Genomic DNA, 21,465 nt, shown 5'->3' with positions numbered 1-21,465 from the left:
GAAACAAACGCGCGCACAGACAGAAACCCAGGAGCAGCAGCAGCAGGCAGGCAGGCTGGCAGGCGGAGAGCAGGCAATGTAGCAGGTGGAAGTGCTGCAATCGTTATTTGACTCACTCTCCTTCCAGTCAATAGGAGGGAGATGAATTTTTCTCCCGTGTTTCCAAGCTGCCGCGCGGAAATCCAACATTCAGGAGGAGCGGAGCTTCGACTTACTTTGACGAGCCCAGAGGAGGTCAGAGCGCCTTTTAGGAGGGGAAGTGACGAGCAGGCGTTTGGTACGTTGGATAGTTTCGCCCGTAAAAAGTGTGTGGATACAGTTGGGGGTTAATTAGCAAGCAGAAGCCATTAGTCAGCGAAGCGTGTGGCGTGCTGGTGGGTGTCGGGGAGGGAAGGTGGCACGCGGGTGCCCACACCGCAGCGCGAGATGGTGATCTGCTCCGCCTGGTGTTAAAGCTCCTATCTTCACCTGGACCCGAGGCGACCATGAAGGACACGGGGGAATCAAAGGACCACCAACTAACTGTGAGTTTCAAAACGACCTTACATACTTTTTACTAATTCAATCATGTTCGTAATTGTACCTAAAAAAAAACAAACAAACAAACAAACAAACAAAAAAAAAACACAACAGCAATATATTGGAAATTCATTGTTTTATTGACCCTTGTAAAAGTTTCAGTGTAGTTTGGTTGACTCATACTGAGTCGTGTATATAAAATGGTAATAATATTAGACATTCATCTGAGTATTAAAACCTTCATTAATTTCCACAATCATTGAAGCGTTACAAAAGTAGTTCAGCTCTATGTTTAACTCCTTACCATATTTTCTCGTGTTAGAACCACAAAGTGAAATGTATAAATTCTGAAAAGTGCGGCGAGCATTTCCAATCAGCCAAAAAGGTACAATCTTATTGCAAGTCTTTCCTATACTAACATTTTGATTTTGTTTCTGTGCTTTTATTGGACCATTCTGACACATTTGTATGGCTTGATCTAAACTATTGCCCAGTAGCTCTGGCGGTTATGGGTTGTTGTCCTGCTGGAAAGTAAACCTCGGCCCCACTCTCAACTCTTTGGCAGCCTCTTACAAGTGTTCTCACAGGATTGTCCTGTGTTTGGTTCCATGCATCTTCCAATCAATGTATGTTTAGTGTTTAGTTTATGCACGTTGTTAGTTGTGATGCACATGTAGCGCTTTGTATGTCTCTTTTGACCATGACTCTTGTGTTTACTGTGTCTCTTACATGGCTGTAGATGACATTAAATGGTATTTTTATGGTTCTCTTAAAAAAAAAATAAAAAAAAAAAAAAGTTAAAGCCATGACTACCAGATGTCATGTCTACAGCGTTTCCAACCTGAGCTATTAATCTCTCCAGAGTTTGAAAAACTTGGAGGAGGTTGGAAAGATTGGGATATTGTTTTAAAACCTAACCATGCTTTAAACTTTGCGTTCTTGGTCTTCACTCTATTCTGGACTCTATTTACCGTACTAATCAAGCCGCTTCTACAGACGAGTTACAAATGATTTTATTTTGCGATACTAGATTCAAGAGGGCTGAATCAATGCGCACCACATTTCACAGATTTTGGTAAGAATCTCTGAAAAGAAAACCTAGTATTTTACAACCGTTCACTTTATGTGTTTTCTTTTCACATAAATATCACAATGACTGACATTGAAGTTTGTGGTTGTATTGTGACAAGCACAAACAAGAACTCGCACTTTGCATTACGGATGCAATGAAAGTGCGATACATGTGGCTACTGTGTGTTTTTCTATTTTCCCCCTGTTGTTTTTCATTACGGGCCCCCCGATAGCACCCGCTGTTGCTTTTATTTCTTCAATTTCCACTCCCTCCGCCTGCGCCGTCTTCTGCAGTGCACACCTGAATTATTGAGGTGGCTGTTTCAGCTGCCTGGTCTCTCTTGTCCAGCGTGTAATAAAGCTTCCACAATGTGCTGACGGAGAAAGCGCCATAGTATTACCATCTGGTGCCTTGGTCAGCCTGAGATAGATCAGCCTCGTTGCTGTTAATGTCAGATACCTTGCCGCTCCTGTCAGAGTGCATCAGAGTGACACATTATAATAAATTGTAATTGTCATTGTCATATTGTTGTCTATGCAAACACAAAGGTCTAAGGTGCAACATTGGACTGGCTATTCCATTTCAGGTGTCACGCACTTAGACTCTCCCTGCAAACTGTATATTTAGTCGCTTGGATGGCCGGTCACTGTCCTCACCTGATCTAGAGCTCCTTTACCAGAATGCTAAGGTTTACGGAGAGCGACAGGGACATTGTGATAATGAAAAGGACAGACAGTGGGCGGGACGAGTTGCGTTAATCCCATTCGTTAACGTCATTGCAGTCGGAAACAAACATGTTGGCCTGCGATGTTTTACGAAAATCGTTCAGCACCACAAGGCAGTATATACTAAAATTCTCCAAATTAAAGGAACTATACCTGATTAAAGGTTTTCTATTTAAGGACATTTGATAACAATTGACTGATTGTTCGATCGAACGAATCCAGGCTTTTTTTTAGTATGAATAAGTTGCGAACTGGGGACTACTGGGGACAACCCGGGAAACTTTTCTCTGCTAATGACACAACGAAGTGCGGAGCTTTTGCTAAGCGGCGGCTCGTCCAGCGTGTGCAGGACTGGGCATGTTTACCATTCACATAGAAAAATTCATTTTTCCCAAGGTGTAGCCATTTATGTAAAATAAAACGAAGAAAATCTCTCGATGAAGCCTTGTTTCCTCTGTAGGATTGTGCACAAGCTTGAGGCAGGTGTTTCGTCTTGTGCATGTCCTCGGTTTCTCATTGGGAGAAAAAACAGTTGGGGGCGGGGCTTACAGTTTAAACTAAACTGTTCTCCTCACTCACGGTTCGAATTTGTGCAGGATCAGGTACAGTTCCTTTAATGCAGAATGGACATTTTTGGATCATCCTGAGATCATTTAGTGGTCTTATTTTACGAGATGTAGCTTCAGTGACATGTTTCATTTCAAAGCACAATCTTAAATCTGAAATACAGCACTTTCCAGTCAGTGAAATACCTTGATCCCATACTGCCATCAACAACATTAACACAAACTTACAGGCACAATGGAATGGTTTTTAGATCAACACATTTTCATATAAGAATGGCCCAGTCGAAGTCCAATCCTAAATCTAATGCATAGTCCTTGGCAAGACTTGAAATTTAACGTTAAGGTATGCTTACCTTCCAATCCGACTGAGTTTGAACTGATTTGCAATAAAGAATGGACAACAATTTCAGTTTATAGATTTGTAGAGCTCGTAGAAACATACCTAAAAACATTTGCGGCTAAACATGGTTTCAAAAAAATATTAAGTAATAGGGCTGAATACATCCATACAAAATCGTAGGAAAATTAGTTTATAGCTGTAACTTGACAAAAGATGAATAAATGGAAAGAAAACTTTTTGTTTTTGGTCAGGTTCTGAAGTAATTTATTTTGTAGTATGTTTTAGTGCATATACTGTGTAATATTTTACAAAGTTCCTTTAGATAGACTGGAAAATGTCTTTCTGCTTCACTTTCCTTTGTACATTGTTTTTAATGTTTAAACAAACAAAAGAACATTTTTTGAGTAGTTAATGACATTAAATGCTAAAACTGAACTGATAACGTAAATTATTACTTTGAATTCTGCCTTTATTCCGCGCTTTCAGCAAATCTATCATGGGATTTAAATGTTCTACCTTTTTCTTGTCTTTTTCCAAGAAAAAACTGCCCTTGTGCCAAATAAGGAACATCCTTTGTAAACAAGCAGTTGTGGTTGAGTGATAGTACACTTTTGCTACCGCTAAATTCAGTAAATTGGATCTCACTGTATTGATGAAATTCGAGGATGACTGTGGATGACATCGTTTGCTGCAGGTCGCCTTGAGGATTCGACCCCTGAGTGATGCGGAGCAGGAGGAGGCGGCCACCATCGTGGCCCACAGAGTGGACGACCAGGTGAGATGGCCATCATTTACTCTTATCTCTTTAGCGCTCGCGTGACTGATGGGGATGGTGTGCATTGGTGTGGGAGAAAGCTCTCGTCTTTGTTTCCCGCCCATCCCTGGCGCCTGTCACCAGCCTGCAGAGATAAGGTATCTGCAGGGACCCCGCTAAAGCCAGCCAGCTCTTTTTGAAACTTGTTTGCAAAAGCTCAAATGTCACATTCAATTTGTATGTGAATGCGGACCTGAGAGTGACCTTTCAAGTAATGTGAGAAAACAAATTATTCCATAAACAAGCATCTGAATGTCTCGCCCCTGTGAATGTCTCTGGCTAATTTATATTAGAAGCGGCGTGGCTGGGGAGCACTTCTAATGCCAAACATTGATTCTGACGGTCGAACAGTTTAATCTCTGCGGTCGAGTATCTGAATTTCATAAATATAAACCGTGAAGGTGCGGCTAGGGCGGTAATTAGTCAAGTGATTTTTGTTATGACGCGAATGCGACAAAAACAAACGCGCCACAAAAATTAAATAACACATTTTAATTTCTTAATTATCATTATTGCCAAATACAGCTCAAAGATTTTCGACCATGAGATCAAAGGTTACATTTCAGTCTGTTAGTTTTGTTTTTTTTCTGTGGAAACTTTGGTTGCACAATTTTTTTCTCTCCTTCAAGCAAAAGAAGCAAAAAAAGAAAGTCAGTCGATAATAAAAAATAAAAGCCAGTTTCTTATGAAAAGTTAATGATGCATCAGTCTCCAGCTCAGATTGTTATAACAGCCTTCGACTTGGCTTCTTTTCCCCCCGAAAACAATTTGAGGTAGATTTCTCCCTTTACTAGTTTAGACTTATTTTTAGGCCATATATTTAAGAAAACTAATATAAAAGCTATAAGTTGATGAAAAGCAATAAATACAGATCAATAAAGATGGATTTAGATTAATTCACTCCATCGCCAATTCATCATTTCGTCTCTTTCTGCTTCCCTTTCATCCCAATTAACTTAAAACACTTCTTGTCAGTGTACTTATTTCTTCTGGCAGTTAGGTGTTTGTGATAAACAACGATGAAAATCATAAAAATGCTCAAAACTAATATATGATTTCAATGAACTATACATTATTATTTGCAGATTTTGCATTATGCCCTATTTCGGTTGATCGGCTTAACTTCCCCTGGAACTGGTTCTGTTGTTTGTTTCAGTTGGTTCTTGTAAAATGTGATGGATCAAACTGAAAGACCTGGGCTGCCTGCAGTTAGTAGGTTTTATTTATTTGCGTCATATGACCACATTTTCTTACAGTAGAATAGGAGTAGATGACAGGCATTCACTTTAAATCCTTGCCAAAGTGAGTCTAAAATGGTGGCTTGGCGGGTAATAACTGACATGGTTGAAACGGCTGCTTTTTGTGCTTAAAAAAAGTCAGGTAGGAAATCGTGAAATGGTTTCTTTCATAATTTCTTTAGGCCTATATTCCTTGTGAAGGCTGTTACTGTCTTCCTCATGATCACGCAGACCACAACAAGGAGATAAAACCTGTAAAAAAAAAAAAAAATCCTTTTTCATTGAACTCATGTATATTCAGATTTTCTGAGAAACTGGCATTTGGATTTTTGTTTGCTAAAATTAACTGAATTTTTTTTTTTTGAAACATCTCACTCCGTGTAATACATTTGTTTAATGACTCTCACTATTAGAACTGCATTTCTGATTTAAATGAACTTCCGCGCGTATCTGTAGAAATATACCATATGTTTCGGTTCCATCAGGACCCGTATTTACCATAAGGTCTTACATTCAGCCAGATTCGCACAGGGACCTTTTAGTAGCATTTGGAATGATGATGAAGGCATTGCAGAGGCTAATGAGCATCTCGACTGAGAACCGGCAGAGGTGTTTCCCCACTCATAACAGGCTTATTAAAAAAAACGGTGTGGAAGCTGGTCATCGGCAGTTTTGCTTAGCCAAATACAAAGTGGCAACAGCTGACATCATGATGCATCGCTCCTTGTTAACAAAAGGGCCATGTGTGGAGTGTGACGTGTGGCGGTGGGACGAGCGGCTCTTGCTCTATTTTATAAATGGTGGTTCTGGAAAACAATTCTCAGAAGAGATAATCTGCTGTGCTTTGACTTGTTTATTGGATTCAATGACACCCGGTGTTAGCTGCAACATCAGCACTTCTACTTGCCATGACATCACTATAACAGGCTTGGACTCAGGGGACAGGAGCATAACAACAGGGAGGTAGTTATGGTGCCGACCCCCCCACCCTTCCCTATGTAACAGAGCTTTGTTATTGTCTCTAGCTCAAGCAACTACATCTTGGGAGAAAAAAATAAAAAGTTTTGTCCTCGGTTACCTGCGCAACGTGTTGCAGTGTTTATTTTATTACCAAACAGCACAATCCATAGTGTAATAAACAGTTGACATCAGATATATAAATGCAGTGCATAAAAAGACACCCATCCAGTTTTTTACTTGCTTTCTGGCATTAACCCGGACTAAACCTTTACTGTTTTAGGAGAGTTACAATTACAAAATTTAGTTATATTTCCTAAATGGTGGGATAATGAGATAACTTTAATTTTAAATTTAGCAACTCTGCCAGTTACTTCCTCAGTATATGGTAGATCTGCCTACTAAACTGCATGGCTGGGTCAAACATTTTGGGTAACCTCAGCATATTGACTTTGTTGTCCTTGAACCACTTTCCATCTAATTATAGAGATCCCAAGATCCATTTTGAAAACCCATTTATTTTGAAACTTGAACTCCTCTCTTTCCGTTTGTGCTGATTTCTTTTCTTTTTACTCAATATGTCACGCAAGGAAGCAGTTTGAGGCACTGCCTTAAATTACATCCACAGTAGTGCCTTCATTTAAGCCACATGTTGTCAACTGACCTGTCAGAAGCTTACAAAAAGATGGCATCAAATGAGCGTTCCTACATTTTTAAAAAGCATAATCAACTCACTGCATGTAAACTTTGGACGCTTTTAAAGGCGATGGCAAGTTTTTTTTTTTATCTCTCTTTCAGTATTCTGGGATTTAGAAAATAAAAATAAAAATGTCATTAGTACACCTGATAGACTTTAAACGGGTAAAATTTAGTGTGATTTAATGTCAGAGTGAGCAAAATTTCAATGTATTTTTTTTAATATACAATAAAATGTGATTTCAACAAATTCCCCGGAGAGCATCTGACAGTGACGCGGTGAGTGGTCTCTGTTGTGTTATATCACGCCCAGTTTGTCACGTTCTTAGCAGAGGATTAGTGGAGCTTACAATGCACACTTGTTATTGTGACAGGAGGAGTTTTTTTTTTTTTTTTTTTTTACCAACAGGCTTACTGAGGCTGTCCTCACCTGAATGGAAGAAGGTGGGGTGGCAGTGAGAAAGGTTGCATCAACAGGATCATAATTTGGGATTATAGCGTCGCTAAAAGATGAATTTGTTTACACCACCGTCACTCAAATCTTTTAAATGTGCATATAAACAGTATAGAGATAGAAACTCTTAAATATTACACCCAACTTTCACCTCAAACTACATATTTAGACACACACAACACTATGTAGTAATTAATTTGTTTGTGAGACACTCAAAGAACATATGGCCTGCGGGTTGCACTCAGACAGATTAGCCAGGTTGCTGGCGGCTGACTTAGCTGCCTGAATGGGAGGACTAGATTTGGCTGTACTGGCAGAAAGCAGACGACTCAAAGCTGGTTAAGTCTGCGGAGATGAGCTCATTGGAGGGATTTAACTCAGGTTAAGCCTTCTGCCACCTGCTCTTTTTCTCTCTGTGTCTTACTCTGCCCCCACCGGACATCCTCAAGCCCTCATACCGGTGTGTTTTTTATCTGCCCTTATATACTTCTCCCACCCAGTTAGCTTGAGGTGGCGATACACTGGTCAGATGGTCTGATAAACGAGACATTAAAATGCTATCCGGGCTTTATTGGAATCATAAGTGAAACTACTTCATAATTCTTTCAAGTAGCATTTTGGCATAGATTCGCCATAATCTCCAAGAATCTGACGCACTGATTACATGTAAACAGGTGTAACAGGTAAACAAGTGTATAATGACCCAGTGAGTGGTTTATGCTTAAGAACGTTGTTAGCTTTGGCCTTAAAGTCTCAGACAGTGTTTTCTTCTCAACTTTAATATAGAACGCCACGAGAGGTTGCGTTTAATAGGCTAACTGCTATGCCAAGTTAAGGCTTTTAGAGACAAAGTCAGTCCTTCAGCTCTGTGAACGAGACACCTGAAAGTATTATGCTATCCCTCCGCTAACTTATCTCAAAGTATATAGTTATTTCAGGATTTCTGGATTGACTAATCAAAGCTAAACTCTTTTGCTGCTCCAACCTTCTTAAAATATCCATATGAGTTAAATTTCTCATTATTTTGACAATATTTTACAATCCTAAGCCTCAATGAATTTAATGGGGCCTACACGATAAACCGACACAAAGTAGTCCATCATTGTGAAGCAAAAGGAAAACAATACATAGTTTTCAGATGAAAAAGCGTGGTGTGCCTGTGTGTCCTGCCCCCATTTCACTGATACCCATTTATAAAATGCTGAGCAACATATTATCTGCAGAAGTCATCTTATTAGCAAGTAGAGTTCATCCAAGTTTAATTTCATCTCAGTCTAAATCCACCTGTTATGTGAAGGCCTCAGAGGTTTGTTGGAGAACATTAGTGAACAAACGGCACCATGAAGACCAAATAGTGTTGTGGAGAAGCTTGGTGGAGGATTAGGATCCAAAGCTATACTCAGAACTTTGAACATCTAAAAGAGCACTGTTCATCGTCCAAAGCATTAATCAGAGAGGTAGCCTCGAACACCCATAGTACCTCTGGAGGAGCTGGAGAGAGCCACAGCTCAAGTGCCAGAATCTGTCAACAGGACAAGTCTTTGCCGTACTTTCCTCAAATGTGGCTTTCGTGGAAGAGAGAAGAAAAACGTAAGAGGTCTTGTTTACTGTCCTATTTGTCCTGTCACAAACCATGTAGGGGACAAAGCAAACATATGGAAGTAGATAATCTAGTCAAATGAGACTAATGCTAATGGTAAAGTTAATTATCACAAAACTGATGTCCACAGACAGTGTCTTTCCAATCAAACTAAGTTGGAGCCTCAATACATGAAAAAAAAAAGGCAAAACGGTCCTGTAGTTATAATTGCACTGATCCTAAAAACTATTTACTCAGTCGCACTGAATGCAAATACACAAAACACCTTTACAATTTTTCTTTGCAAAAAATGTTTCATTTTCTTTTTCTTCAAAATTATGCCCTATTTTTCTGGTTCTATCACATAAGATCCAAACAATGCATTGAGGTTTGTGGTTGTGATGTGACAGAAAATGATAAAGGTCAAGGTACTTTAGCTTGTCTTTGCATACCCATCTGCCAAGCCCAGTTGCTTAGTTTCTCTGATTAGCAGTATGAAGTTACTATGCTAATCATGTATTTTTATAATGTGTGTGTAGCTATAAAAATCATGTTTATAGAGTGGTGTGTTCTGATCATGAATGATATTTCCTACATGAACCTCAAACTTGTAACTCGTTAAGCAGCCCTGTCTGTAGTGAACAGATGGGAATGTTTTATAGTGAGGGTTTGTTTCCTTGGAGATGTTTTTTTTTTCCTTCTTTTTTTTTTTGCTCTTTATTTCTTTTAGCTAATACACATACGCAGACAAATAGCAATCAGCAAACTGCTGGAAAGTTATAATCCTTACCATAATAGAACCACAGTTAAATATGCTTTGATCAATACACGAATCGACTGGTATACTTGCATAATTGTGCAACCTGGACAGGATAAATGTGAGTTATGGCCTGGTATTGGCATGCCAGGTACATTTGAAAGCAGTACTTCTGTTGTCTGTTGTAGGATTGAAGTGCTCAATCACACCTATAAGAACAGGCGCTTTAAATAAGACCTTTCACTGATGTATTCCATCATGTGGTTCTCTATAATAAGCAGGGAACACATATAAGGGCAGGTTGTTCAGTACAAATCCTGTGTGGAAAAATTCTCAGCCAGGGTTTAAATAAAGATGCAACATTTTGCATTTTCTTCATGAAATCAGTCAATCTCAGCCCAATTAGATGCTCTCTGGATTATGACATCCGTTGATTTGGCATTTTCTACTATTGTGAAGCACAAAGCACCTCATGTCTTGTGTAGAGTCAGGGTTTCCGATACATGTAAGCTGTACTGTATAAATGACAGCATCATTTGCAAACAGGACACCTTTACAACTTTTAGGTAATTAATTAGTATACAAGCAGAAGATTGGTGATTCTAAAAAGGATCCTTGTGTTACACCATTTTACAGCCTTGAACATTTGTTCTTGTTCTGTAAACTAACAGGTTGTTATCTAGAATTTAAACAAGAATCAAATAAATTATGCCATTTTACTTTATTTAGATCTTCATGATTTACTGCTTCATAAGGCTTTTTCGATTCATAATTCATACAACATCCTTTGTGAATTACTTAATCAAAATGCATGCCATGGATGCAGATATCCTGTTGTACCGCTGAGGTATTAAGTAATCCTCAGTTCCTTTTAAATTGTCCTTCAGCTCACTTACATCTTGGAGCTGGTGTTGCTTAACACTGTTAATGACTCTGAATTAAGCAAAATGCATTGCTTGTTTATTTATGCAAATACACAAAAAAAAAACACAATATAATACATGCCATCAAAAAGGAACATAGTCAGTACGATTAGTTTGAAAACTACCAAACCCTATGCTGGTAGAGTTCACATTGCAACGATACTCAAAGACAAATCTGAGTATAAATCAAGAAGGGGAAGCTTTGTCAACGTGATTTTTTTTATGAGGCAACATGTTTAAATAGCTTCTTGTCTGAGTTGGAGGGAGAGGAAATACAGCAAGCCAAGTCCTTTGTCCTTTCTTTGAAGACTTAATCTCTTTACTGGAGGACTGAGCTATAATAAGGACAAGAAAGGGAGACTCACAATTTGATTGACAAATTCAGTTCAACTTTCTTCAGAAAACTGGGTTAATTTGGTGACCTGACTTGCCTATTTGGCCCAGAAAGTAGATAATCTGTGCTTCCCTCTTGTCCCGTACTCAACCTGCTTGTTTTGGCATTCTCTCCTTGACTCCACGGATTCCAGCCCCTCCCTCTAAGTCTCCTTTTGGAACAACAGCCACTGTGGCTACGCCTGTCCCTGATTGTGCGTCTTGCATGTGATCCATCTCAGCGGCTTTCCTGCTTTTAAACTCTTGGGTTATGTGAGATGGCGAAGCGTGGCAGCTCATTACGAGAGGTCTCTGAAGGAGAACAAACACTTGAGCGGTCCTGTTGTTACGTTTGATGAACAACTTTCAGTTCCCCCTTTAACCTTGGATGAACCTTCTTGAGTTACAGCAGTTTCGATGTTTGACGCTGGGTTTGTGTTATGACCACAACGTAATGTATCTTCATTTTAAAAACAGTGTGCAGATAGAAACATCAAGCTGAAGCGGCTGTGAGTCATTTCCATCATACTTTGTCCTCAGGCATCTTTTGAGCCACTCCAGTCCACAGGAGGCAGATGAAACAGAGAGAAGGGACCAGTAGATTTTTTATCTTCAGTCCAGCTAAATAAAACGTTTAGAGCCGCAAATTTTTCCTGACCTTTTAAAAAAAGACAGGTTATAATTTCTGATAAATATCGACATTAATGTTCTATAACCTTGAATATGTAATCCAATGAGGCTCATTTGTCAGATTAAAAGCTACTTTTGAAAATAACAACCATTAAGTAGATATTAACTTATATTTCATTAACACCACATTTCCATATTAAAATTGTTTTTTTTATTGATGTGATGTAATTTTCTAATCTTAAATGTTGTATTCATTAGAATACAACATTAGATGTAGTAGCTGTAAGCAAATAATTGTCATAATTAGCAGAAGTGAAGGCCTAAAAACATTAGTTTGTGTTTTCTTAATGTATATTATTTGTTTCACTTAGTAAATGTAGTCATTAGAATACATGAACCTTTTAATAATATTCAAATTTATTGAATATGATTGTAACCCTGCCTCTCGCCCGGTGAATGCTGGAGATAGGCACCAGCAACCCCCATGACCCCATGAGGGATTAAGCGGATCAGAAAATGGATGGATGGATGAATATGATTGTATAGAGAAGCTGTTGTCATGTCTTATCTGTCATTAAATAAGTGACTACTAACTACACTATTGCTTTTCAACCAAGAAATACAGATTTAACTGTACAACAGTTACCAGCTAAAATACAGCTATTTCTATTATTACAGGCCTGTTTAAAGTTTTAGGGTTTATTGAAAAAATAGACTTAAAAACAGATTATTTTCTGAAGCTGTAAAAGATTTCACTCAATATAATTAAAAAAGGTGAAGGTGAGATGGGATGTGTGTCTGATCTCACCTTCACCTTTTTTAATCATATTGAGTGAAATATTTTGAATTGGTAATTTAGTATTTTTTTGGTTATTGTTGTTTAATCTTAAACATATAACTGGGATCGTGATCTCTCAAGAAAAGAACTCAACAAATCTTTGGTGGGCAAACTATCTTTTTTCCATACCAGTGAACACATATAACACAATAAGAACTTAACTTGAAGCAAACATGTTTTTCTCTTGCTGTAAAATTCTTTATTTTCTCTTGGAAAACAAATAGGCTATGAGGTTTAACAACCCCAAAGCCAGAGTTTTAGGAGTCATGGCTCTTTGAACCAGTGTTTAGTAGTGCTAACATCGGAGGCTGGGCTGCAATGGAAACACTGTTTTGAAGTGAGTTGCCCGAGAAACCTGCAACCATTCAGTTTGTGATGAAAATGCATAAATATCTTTTTATGCCCGGTCCTGGTGATTTGCTTCCATGTCTGTTTTACACCTCTGACATTTGCACCATATAAGTACACAGATTAGTAAATTTACTGGTATTTATCTTAGACAATAGCTGTTACCGTAGAAGTAAACTGCAGCTTTGGAGAATGCTTTGCTCAATAAAACAAATATATTACCTTTACAGACATGGTCCTAAACCTTTTTAATTCAAGAACTAACTCCTCGTCCCAGAACGGAGTTGTAAGTTTTGGTTTTGTGTAGCCAGCTGACACATAGAATGTCCAATATGGTGTGTGGTGCATCCTGCAAATGTTGTAACCTTTGTTTACACCCTAAACTTTCCTTTTACACTTTAAGGTCAGTTTGACTTCATTTGCATGATATATTTTGTCCAATAAAATTAAATCTGAGAACTTTTCTTTAGCATCAAACAATAGTTTGTTTTACTGAGCATGACTTTCGCTGAATTCTCAGGCTACTTATGAACTGGTTTTCTTAAGAGGAGACTGTACGCTTCAAACCTAAATCTTGTGAAAGGGTCATTGTGTTGCACAGCGGTGAATGTCTTGAAAACAGTAATGGTTCTTTTTGTGTTTTACACTGACATCCTCCTTTCCATTATATCTGATGGGATGAAATGGATTAAAAGTCTGGAAATAACATGCTCTTCAGCACCAATTTAATATTGCTGTAATTACATGTGAACAGGAGTGTGATGTTAACTTGACACTGCAATAAATGGATAGTTGAAAAGCGTGTTACCTCCGCTTGAAAAGGCTGTCATTACCTGATTCAGCATGTCTTATTCTGCCTTTTAGTCTATTATCCCAAATGGATGACACTCATAAAGGCTGGACAAATCATGAAAGTGATGGTCATCCACATATCAACGGGAGAACTGATATTTTGAGTTTAAATGTGCTAATGATACCTGTATGCCTGCTCCAAATAAGTGACTGCAGAATTATTCATCAAGTGTATAAAAACAATCAGCTGTTCCAAAAAAACATAAGGCTATCCCGCCTTCAGTTAAAATAGTACTCTAGATGACAGTGAATAATGTCTTCAACCACTTTCCACTAGTTCAACTATGCTAACTGAAATCTTTTAAGATATTATATGGTAACAGTGACAACATGTCAGGGAACAGACTGTGGACCCACTTTTCCTGCTGGACAATGTATTTTAAAAGGTTTATTCATAACAAGAAAAGCTGGTGAAAGTCAGGGAACCTCTGCTGCAAACAGCAGGTAGCAGCGGTGTCTTGAGAGATGAATAAAGAACAGTCCAGAATCCGAGGGACGGGGAAGGGTCACACACATTGAGGCAGAAGTCAGCAAACAAATCTAGACGTTTGGCAAGACTCATAAGTCGGGGCACAGAAACAAAGTATTGGCCCAGATGCTCAGTAGAAGTCCAACAAGCACAAAGTGAAATCTAGGATACAGAAACAAGGAAGAAACCAGGAGATCTGACATGGAAAACCACTGGACACCTACTAGCAGCACTTTTTGATAATCACTTAAAGGTCTATAGGCTGGAGAGTGTTTAAATAGAGCAGATGACAGGTGTATGGCATGAGGCTGATTGCAGAGAAGTAGGTGGGTGTGGCAGGAGGCACAGTGCAAACGATTTTAAATGTATTGAAAAATGGGGATTTCTACACAGATGATGATGTCACAATCGAAACACCTTATGCTCACCTGTTTCTTATTTGAAATTTAATCCAGACTTTAAAAAGGACGGACGATATAGATTCATCTGTATAATTTCTGTCTCTAGATCAGCATGCATTGCGCTTTGTGTCTTACAATTGTTTTTAAAGGATGCAAATAACCAATGTACAAATGTTAGCCACTTTCTTTATCAAATGATGCCATGCCCAAATTACAGTCTGCTGCCCAACGCACAATGTCCCCAGCGGTAAGACTGTTTTTTTTTTTTACAAGTGAAGAGGATAATGTAGCCTGTTTTAATTGGCTTTAATTTGTGTTTTTTTTTCATTAAGCCTTTTATTGTGAAGGTTTGCATGAAGTTATGGGTCAGTTCAACAGCTATAATGATACTGTGGAGATAATCAAGATTCACATCTAACAAATTTAGGGCATGAAGCCTCACATTGTTAATATTTTAGCTGTCCTGGCAAATGTAAGAGTGCCCTTAGCTGCAATGTCAGATAACTCTGACAACCTATTGAGTAGTTTATCAGACAAACCCAAAAGTAAAAGTAAACTTACTCTGTATTAGCCCCTAGGCAGCTACTGGTAGCTGGAAACAGAGGAAGACAAATTGTGCCATTTCTCTCTGCATAAAGTAAAGACAGAAACAGCTTTAAAAAAAACAATATAATCCAAAGTGCAGCAGTCTTTAATACTTGTTGATATTGGATACAGATAATGTTGTCACTGCTTTCACCTTACTTAAGTTCAAAGATGAGCAACCAAAATTATCTGAAGATTTTAACTACATGGTAATCATTTAAAGTGGGAATTGTTTCATTCCAATAAGTGGCAGGCATTAGCAGGAAAAAGTAGTGGTGAAGTTGTTTCGTAGATGGCACATCTTAATCTTAAACCCGACTAGTGGCTATGCTTCTCAGCCTCTGTCTTCTAGCAGATCACATACTTTGAGATCCCTCTCAATAAGCTGAGTGCTCAGTAAAGGTAGCTTATGCATCTCTTCCTCAATACCAAGACATCTGTTATCATCTATTAACCATCCAATGTTTGTATATATTGGCCTCAGCGAACATGCACACACTATTCTCAAACAACAACTCATTTGGGCTGAAACTGTACTCATCATTGCATGTGGAAGAGTGCCTTTGTCTTTTCTGGGTAGTTGATGCCCCTGGCCTTGAAGTTACCTCTCACCTTATGACCAACCTACGTCACCCTCCAGCATCCAGTTACTTAGCTTTCCTTCCAGTCCATGAATGCTAGTTTGTGATGATGTGACATGATTAGGCAACAACAAAGCTAGTTATTAACCCAGCTTCCTTTTACACGCAAGAGTATTTCTTTCTGAAAACTGTTTGCCCACACAGAAAAGCAGAAGAAAAACTGATTATGATGCTGTCAGAATTTGAAAAGTAATACCCTTTATTATTGGAATAGCATTTCCATCTTAAAGATACCTTAACATTTCTCTTATATTTTGTTTAATCTAATAATACATAAAGTATGTGCTATGATAGTTTAACATAGAACAGGTGGTAATTACCAGTGGAGGAAGGAAGGAAGTAACAGGAACAGAACATGTTTCCCTCATTCTTGGCCTTCCTGTTGCATGGCATAGAAGTTTTAAACTCCTTCTACTTCTATTATCAAGTGTCTGAGTTGAAATTACAATCTGACAGCACCAGTTTGGCATTCAATCGCCACAGCCAGACATCCTATGTCACAAAAGAACAGACTTTACAATCATGCAAACTGTATCAGGTACGGTTAGGTCCAACAGACACCTCCAATCTTGGCGAGTCTCTGAAACAAGATATTCAGTGGCATTGTCAGGGCACAGAGGGCAGGGCTTGAGCATTTCTATCAGATAACCAAGTGCAATTGTGCCCGGTGCGAGTTTCCAAAGCTTTGGTTGCATTTCTGAAAGGACAGTTTAAAAGGTTACCTCGTGAAGGTGACTGCTTGGGCCTGATTGTTTTTTTTTTTGTTTTTTTTTATGATCTTCATGGTTTGTTCTTTGCCATAATCTTGACACAGCAAACAGTAACAGCACTGTTACATATCAGCTGTGAATAAAAAGCAACAGTAGTGTAAAAAGTGACAAACATATTAACTGGAGCTCCTGTTAAGAATGTATAAAAATGTATCCAGCAGGGGAAAAATCCCAAATTAAGAAATCATATTTTAAAACAAAATAATGTTTGGCACTATTCCTACCTTTTGTACAACCCTCTTTTAGATTGTATAATATTCAGGTTAAATTCTTATGCTCTCTCACCTCAGCTCACCCCACAGTTCTTTCATTTGACTTGGCTGTGTGTACTGAGATGGCCATTTGCTTATTTGTAATTGATTTGAAAAAATAATAATAATAATTTTACTGGCCAATGAATTTTACCAAGCCAGCTGTACAAAGTAACAGTCCTGGCATGACTTAAGTGACGCCATGTCTCTCAAAGCATCCAAAACCCATTCTTCCATCATTTGAGACTGAGTACTTTCAAGTTGTGCTTGATACAAGCCAATGGACTGTGATATATTTTGTCTTTTATGCATCAACACATCCAGATCACTGTGTTTTTTTTTAACTAAAATATTCAGTTGGATTAAAATAATCCATGGATGGTTTGGAAACATGCCTCCATGACAACTACGTGGCCACAATGGGGATGAGGGTTTAATTGAAGACATTGCCTCTGGTGGAAAAGAAATAATTGCTAAGATGAACATTGGAGTAAAGGTGTGACATGTGGACAAAACACAGCTTTTAATCTGTGTGTTGCATTCATGCTCAACCCTTTCAGCTTTATCATTGGCAGTCAAAAGCAGAGCCATAAAGACAAGACACACATGTAAACAATAAAACCTGACAGAAGTGCATGTAGGTTGACGGATTGGCTCTATCACACTGATTCAGGCCTAGTTTTGTTTAAAATCATCCTTCATTTCTTACAACTAATGCTGTCATCTGATGTTAAATGTCTATGTCTGTAAAATTCCCATGTCTGTCCAGTAGAATGTTGACCTTTAAACTAACTCAGAGATTTCCTAAATACTGCCTATATTTCCCTGTCCAAACCATTCCACAACACACAGAGGTTGAAAGCACAAAAAGATAAAACAAACCAACTTTACTGAAATAAGTTCTGTTTTCCTGTTATTTGTTGAAGATGGCTGTGGGTCAGTTGGCCCATTCAACAATTCACCAAAACATGCCGACAGCAGGTACGGATTGACATGCAGTGGCAGACGGCTCCAGTTTGTACCACAAAAAAAGAATGTGGCAATGTAGTGAATAACTACCACTATCTAAAGTTTAACTCAAAATATACTTAAAATGCAGTTCCCTTGTAAATAGCTCCCTTAATTGCTGTGCTTTGTCTGACTGACCAATAACTCTGTTCAAGTCTTTTTCCTCAAGGAAGAACTTCTACATCGAAAGGGCTGTTATTAGTGTGACTTGGTTGCCCCAAGCTGTGGTGTGCTCACTGCAGGGATGGGAATTCATTTTCCCAGCAGCCACTGTAGTGGGTGAAATAATTATCTCTTTTGCACCAGGCACTAAAATAAACTTACAGGCCACCATTTGTTTTAAACAAGCTTGCGTGGTCTTGGTTACGCACCAACAAAACAAAACTGATTATAGAAAATTTTCTTTTTTTATCAGAAATAGTTATAGTTTTATATTTCAGATTCTATAAATTCAACTATACTGTAAAAAAAATAAAAAATAATATTACACCATTCAGGAAAAACTACCAGCACCAGCTCTAATCAACAACTAACTAGATGAAAACCAGCCATTTAACTTTTAAGTTGTTTTGTGCAAATGTCATTATCAGTAGAAGAGGTTGCTTTGCTACTTATGACTTTTGCAGCAGTGTGGTAGCACCTGACATGAGTTTAGTTGCTACCCCAGACAATTTAGGGGGAAAAAAAATATCCCAAAAAACTTTCAAATTGCAAACCTACCAATGTGGCTTGTAAGTTCTTTAAACCTAGATACCATTTAACAAAATTACTAACATTTGGCTGGGTGGGAACATACATTTTCACCCCTAGATCAGTAATCATAAAAAATCATAAAAATCAAAAAATTGGCTCTTTGATTTTTGAAAATCCAGCCTGTCGGTCACCAGCCATTTTCTTGGATAATATAAGAAAAATACTAATGCACAGCTAAATTCAGGCAAACAACATAGCCAATATTTTTTTGCATGGCAGCGCCAATCACAGCTCCTAACCACCGCGTTATTAGTGACTCAAGGTTTTGTTTAGGTATAGTGTGCCTCCGCATATGAAAGCATCCATACATCTTTTGACTTTTGTTGCCTTTGTTGGCAACATTTGCTGCTTGTCACACAACACTTGATGGAGTCAAAGAAAAGCATCCATGGCTGGGTGACTTGTGAAACCGCACCACATCCAGGCTTTGAATTATGAATCTGCGGTGGGTGAGAGGGGTGCTATAATCAGCAAGATGGCCAACCAAGTGATCCCTGCTGCTTTAATGAGCGGAGCAGCAGGTGCTGTTCATCAGCCAGGGAAGGCATGACTGTGGTGCTTCGTCGCAGCCCGATGCGTTTTATGGTGTTTAGAAAGCTCCATCACACTAATTGGTTTCATGTCGGTGCATGAGCAAGCTGTTGTTTGACTTTGGCTTCTTGCAAGTATATGAATATTTTAGGAGGGGCTTTTTCATAGCCACCGTGTGTAAATACATCCAGTGGCCACTTTGTATAGTTTGCTTCTTGGGTCGAGTTCAATGGAGTCATGACCTGCGTCTAGATGAAAAGCGTCATATGAACAGGGCCTTTAAATCAAGAAGTTAATTTTCTTTTCACTTTGTTGCACTTCTTAACTCCTTAGAGTTTCTGTTCTGCTTGTTTCAAACTAGCCTACTAGTTGACTTTTCTTGATAATAACGACTGACAGTTTTCTTTGACGTCAGATGTGCCCATTCCAATCTTGACCGATTACATTTTTTTTAATCGGGACAAATGACAGGAAAAAAACAGTTGCTTTTGAACAGAAAATTGAGGACATGCATCAAAGCATCTGTAATCTTTATACGATTCCGGATATGTATCAAAGTTCATGCTTTTTTTCATGTGTCAAATAAAGGTGAATAATGATTTTTCAATTAAATCCAATCAAGAGCCAATCAAAAACACAACATTTGCACCCAAGTTGTTTCTTTATAGTGACACCAGAAATGCTTAGAAAGTACTTAAATCAGCCACTTTTTGGTTGTTATTCTTTAAGATTAGTTGCTAATTATCCAGCATCTGACATAGCCATGTTTTAGGCCTGTTGATGTAATTTTTTGGGTACAACAAAAAAAGTGAATATAACATTTTCCTACAGGTTATAGTGTTTGGTTATCACCTGTTTCCACCTCACATGCACTGACTCTGGCACAGAAAATAAATAATAAAATGGAGACCAACAACACACATCACAATAATCAAAATATTGTGAGTGGCATGTTTATTACTCATTTTTGATTTACTTAAATGACAGGATTTTTCATCGGTAACAGTGTAACTTTGAGAGATCAGTTAATTCCCTCACCTAATTCCTTGAAGCAACGACGTTTTTGACCAAAGGTCCTGAAAAGTTAGCATTTTTTCAGGTCTTACCATTGAGTTAGGCATTATGCCATTTTGCCTGCTCAGACTAGCTTGTAAAAGAACATATGCTTCGTTTTTACCCCATTTGCATTAATATGATTTTATTCAACTACGTAAGCAGATGAATTGTGGAGAATATATAATACGGGGAGTGGCATTTACTTTTTTCTTTACATGATTTACACTCAATGGTAAAGCTCAATACCTGATCCTGACCTGTGCTTCACCTTTGACTCTTAATTTCTCAGAAGCTTCTTAACTGAACACAAAGTACTGTTTACTTTTGAGGGCATCTGCCAGTGTTGAAAACTTCTGTGAGGCTCGTTCATTACTGGCCTTTAATCCCTAAGGCACATTCCCAGACATTAAAGCAACGTGGTCAGAGCCAGCTCCGTAGTGTTTGATCAGAGGACTTACGAAAATTAAAGATCCGATATCTTCCCATGCAACAGCTGGTGCATATGCATGTTCACGGACGGAGCTGTGAAGGCGGTGTAACTCAAGAAACACAGGTGACAGATGGGGAAAGAGGTGTTATCAACACCTGCTCACACCGGGCAGCACAGGAATTTCGCCAAGAGCATCCACAGAGACAAACGTGTATGTGGACATCTGATACCTGCATCACTTGCAGTTATGTAAGAACGCTGATGCATGCTCATCAGCTTTCTTAAGCGAACTCAGTGACACAGACACCTCATGTTTACACAAAACATGCTAGAGTTGGGAAGTAGGCCCGCACAAATAATTGATTGGATACTTTTAAAGGATATTGCAGTAACATTAGTGATTATGATTGTGTTATCCTTTTTGAACTTTCAACCTCTGTAAAAAATTATGTTAATAAAATATTAGCAACATTTTTGGTCATCTTGTGTTTATACCCCGTTCTTGTGAACGATTGTATATTTGAAAATCTAAATATGAAGTTAAAGTTATAGATCTAATGTCGGATATTTCCTCCTGTACAAGTCATCTAAAAAAGTTTAGAATAACGTAAATAAGTTTAATATTTGGTGTGTGTGGCTCATCTAGGACACAATCAACTACCACTGCACCCAACACCCTGCCTACTCCACATCCTTGTCATGTTAAATGTCACATAAATGGCCAGTTATGCACCAAAAAGCTAAAAAGCAAAACGCCTGCATAGGATAGGTTGAATAAAAAAATAATAATGTTTGAAATTTGAAGGGTTTAAATTGAACTTGCAACTCGGACACATTGAAGATAAAGAATGAATGTGATCTTACTTCAGTCAGCTGAACTCCTCGGTCTG

At 38.4% G+C, this 21,465-nt stretch overlaps 1 protein-coding gene across 1 annotated transcript in view; it reads left to right on the top strand.

The window, feature by feature from the left end:
* Window positions 1–21,465, top strand: part of kif19 (kinesin family member 19) — a 49,469-nt gene continuing 28,004 nt past the window's right edge. The window contains exons 1-2 of the mRNA XM_012862801.3: window positions 1–524; window positions 3,917–3,997. Coding sequence (XP_012718255.2) covers window positions 486–524; window positions 3,917–3,997 — 120 coding nt within the window. The 5' untranslated portion in view covers window positions 1–485. The remainder of the gene's footprint in view (window positions 525–3,916; window positions 3,998–21,465) is intronic.

Source organism: Fundulus heteroclitus, chromosome 10, assembly GCF_011125445.2.
Source record: "Fundulus heteroclitus isolate FHET01 chromosome 10, MU-UCD_Fhet_4.1, whole genome shotgun sequence".
NCBI classification, from domain to species: Eukaryota; Metazoa; Chordata; class Actinopteri; order Cyprinodontiformes; family Fundulidae; genus Fundulus; species Fundulus heteroclitus.
This window is presented reverse-complemented; position numbering and strand designations above follow the sequence as displayed.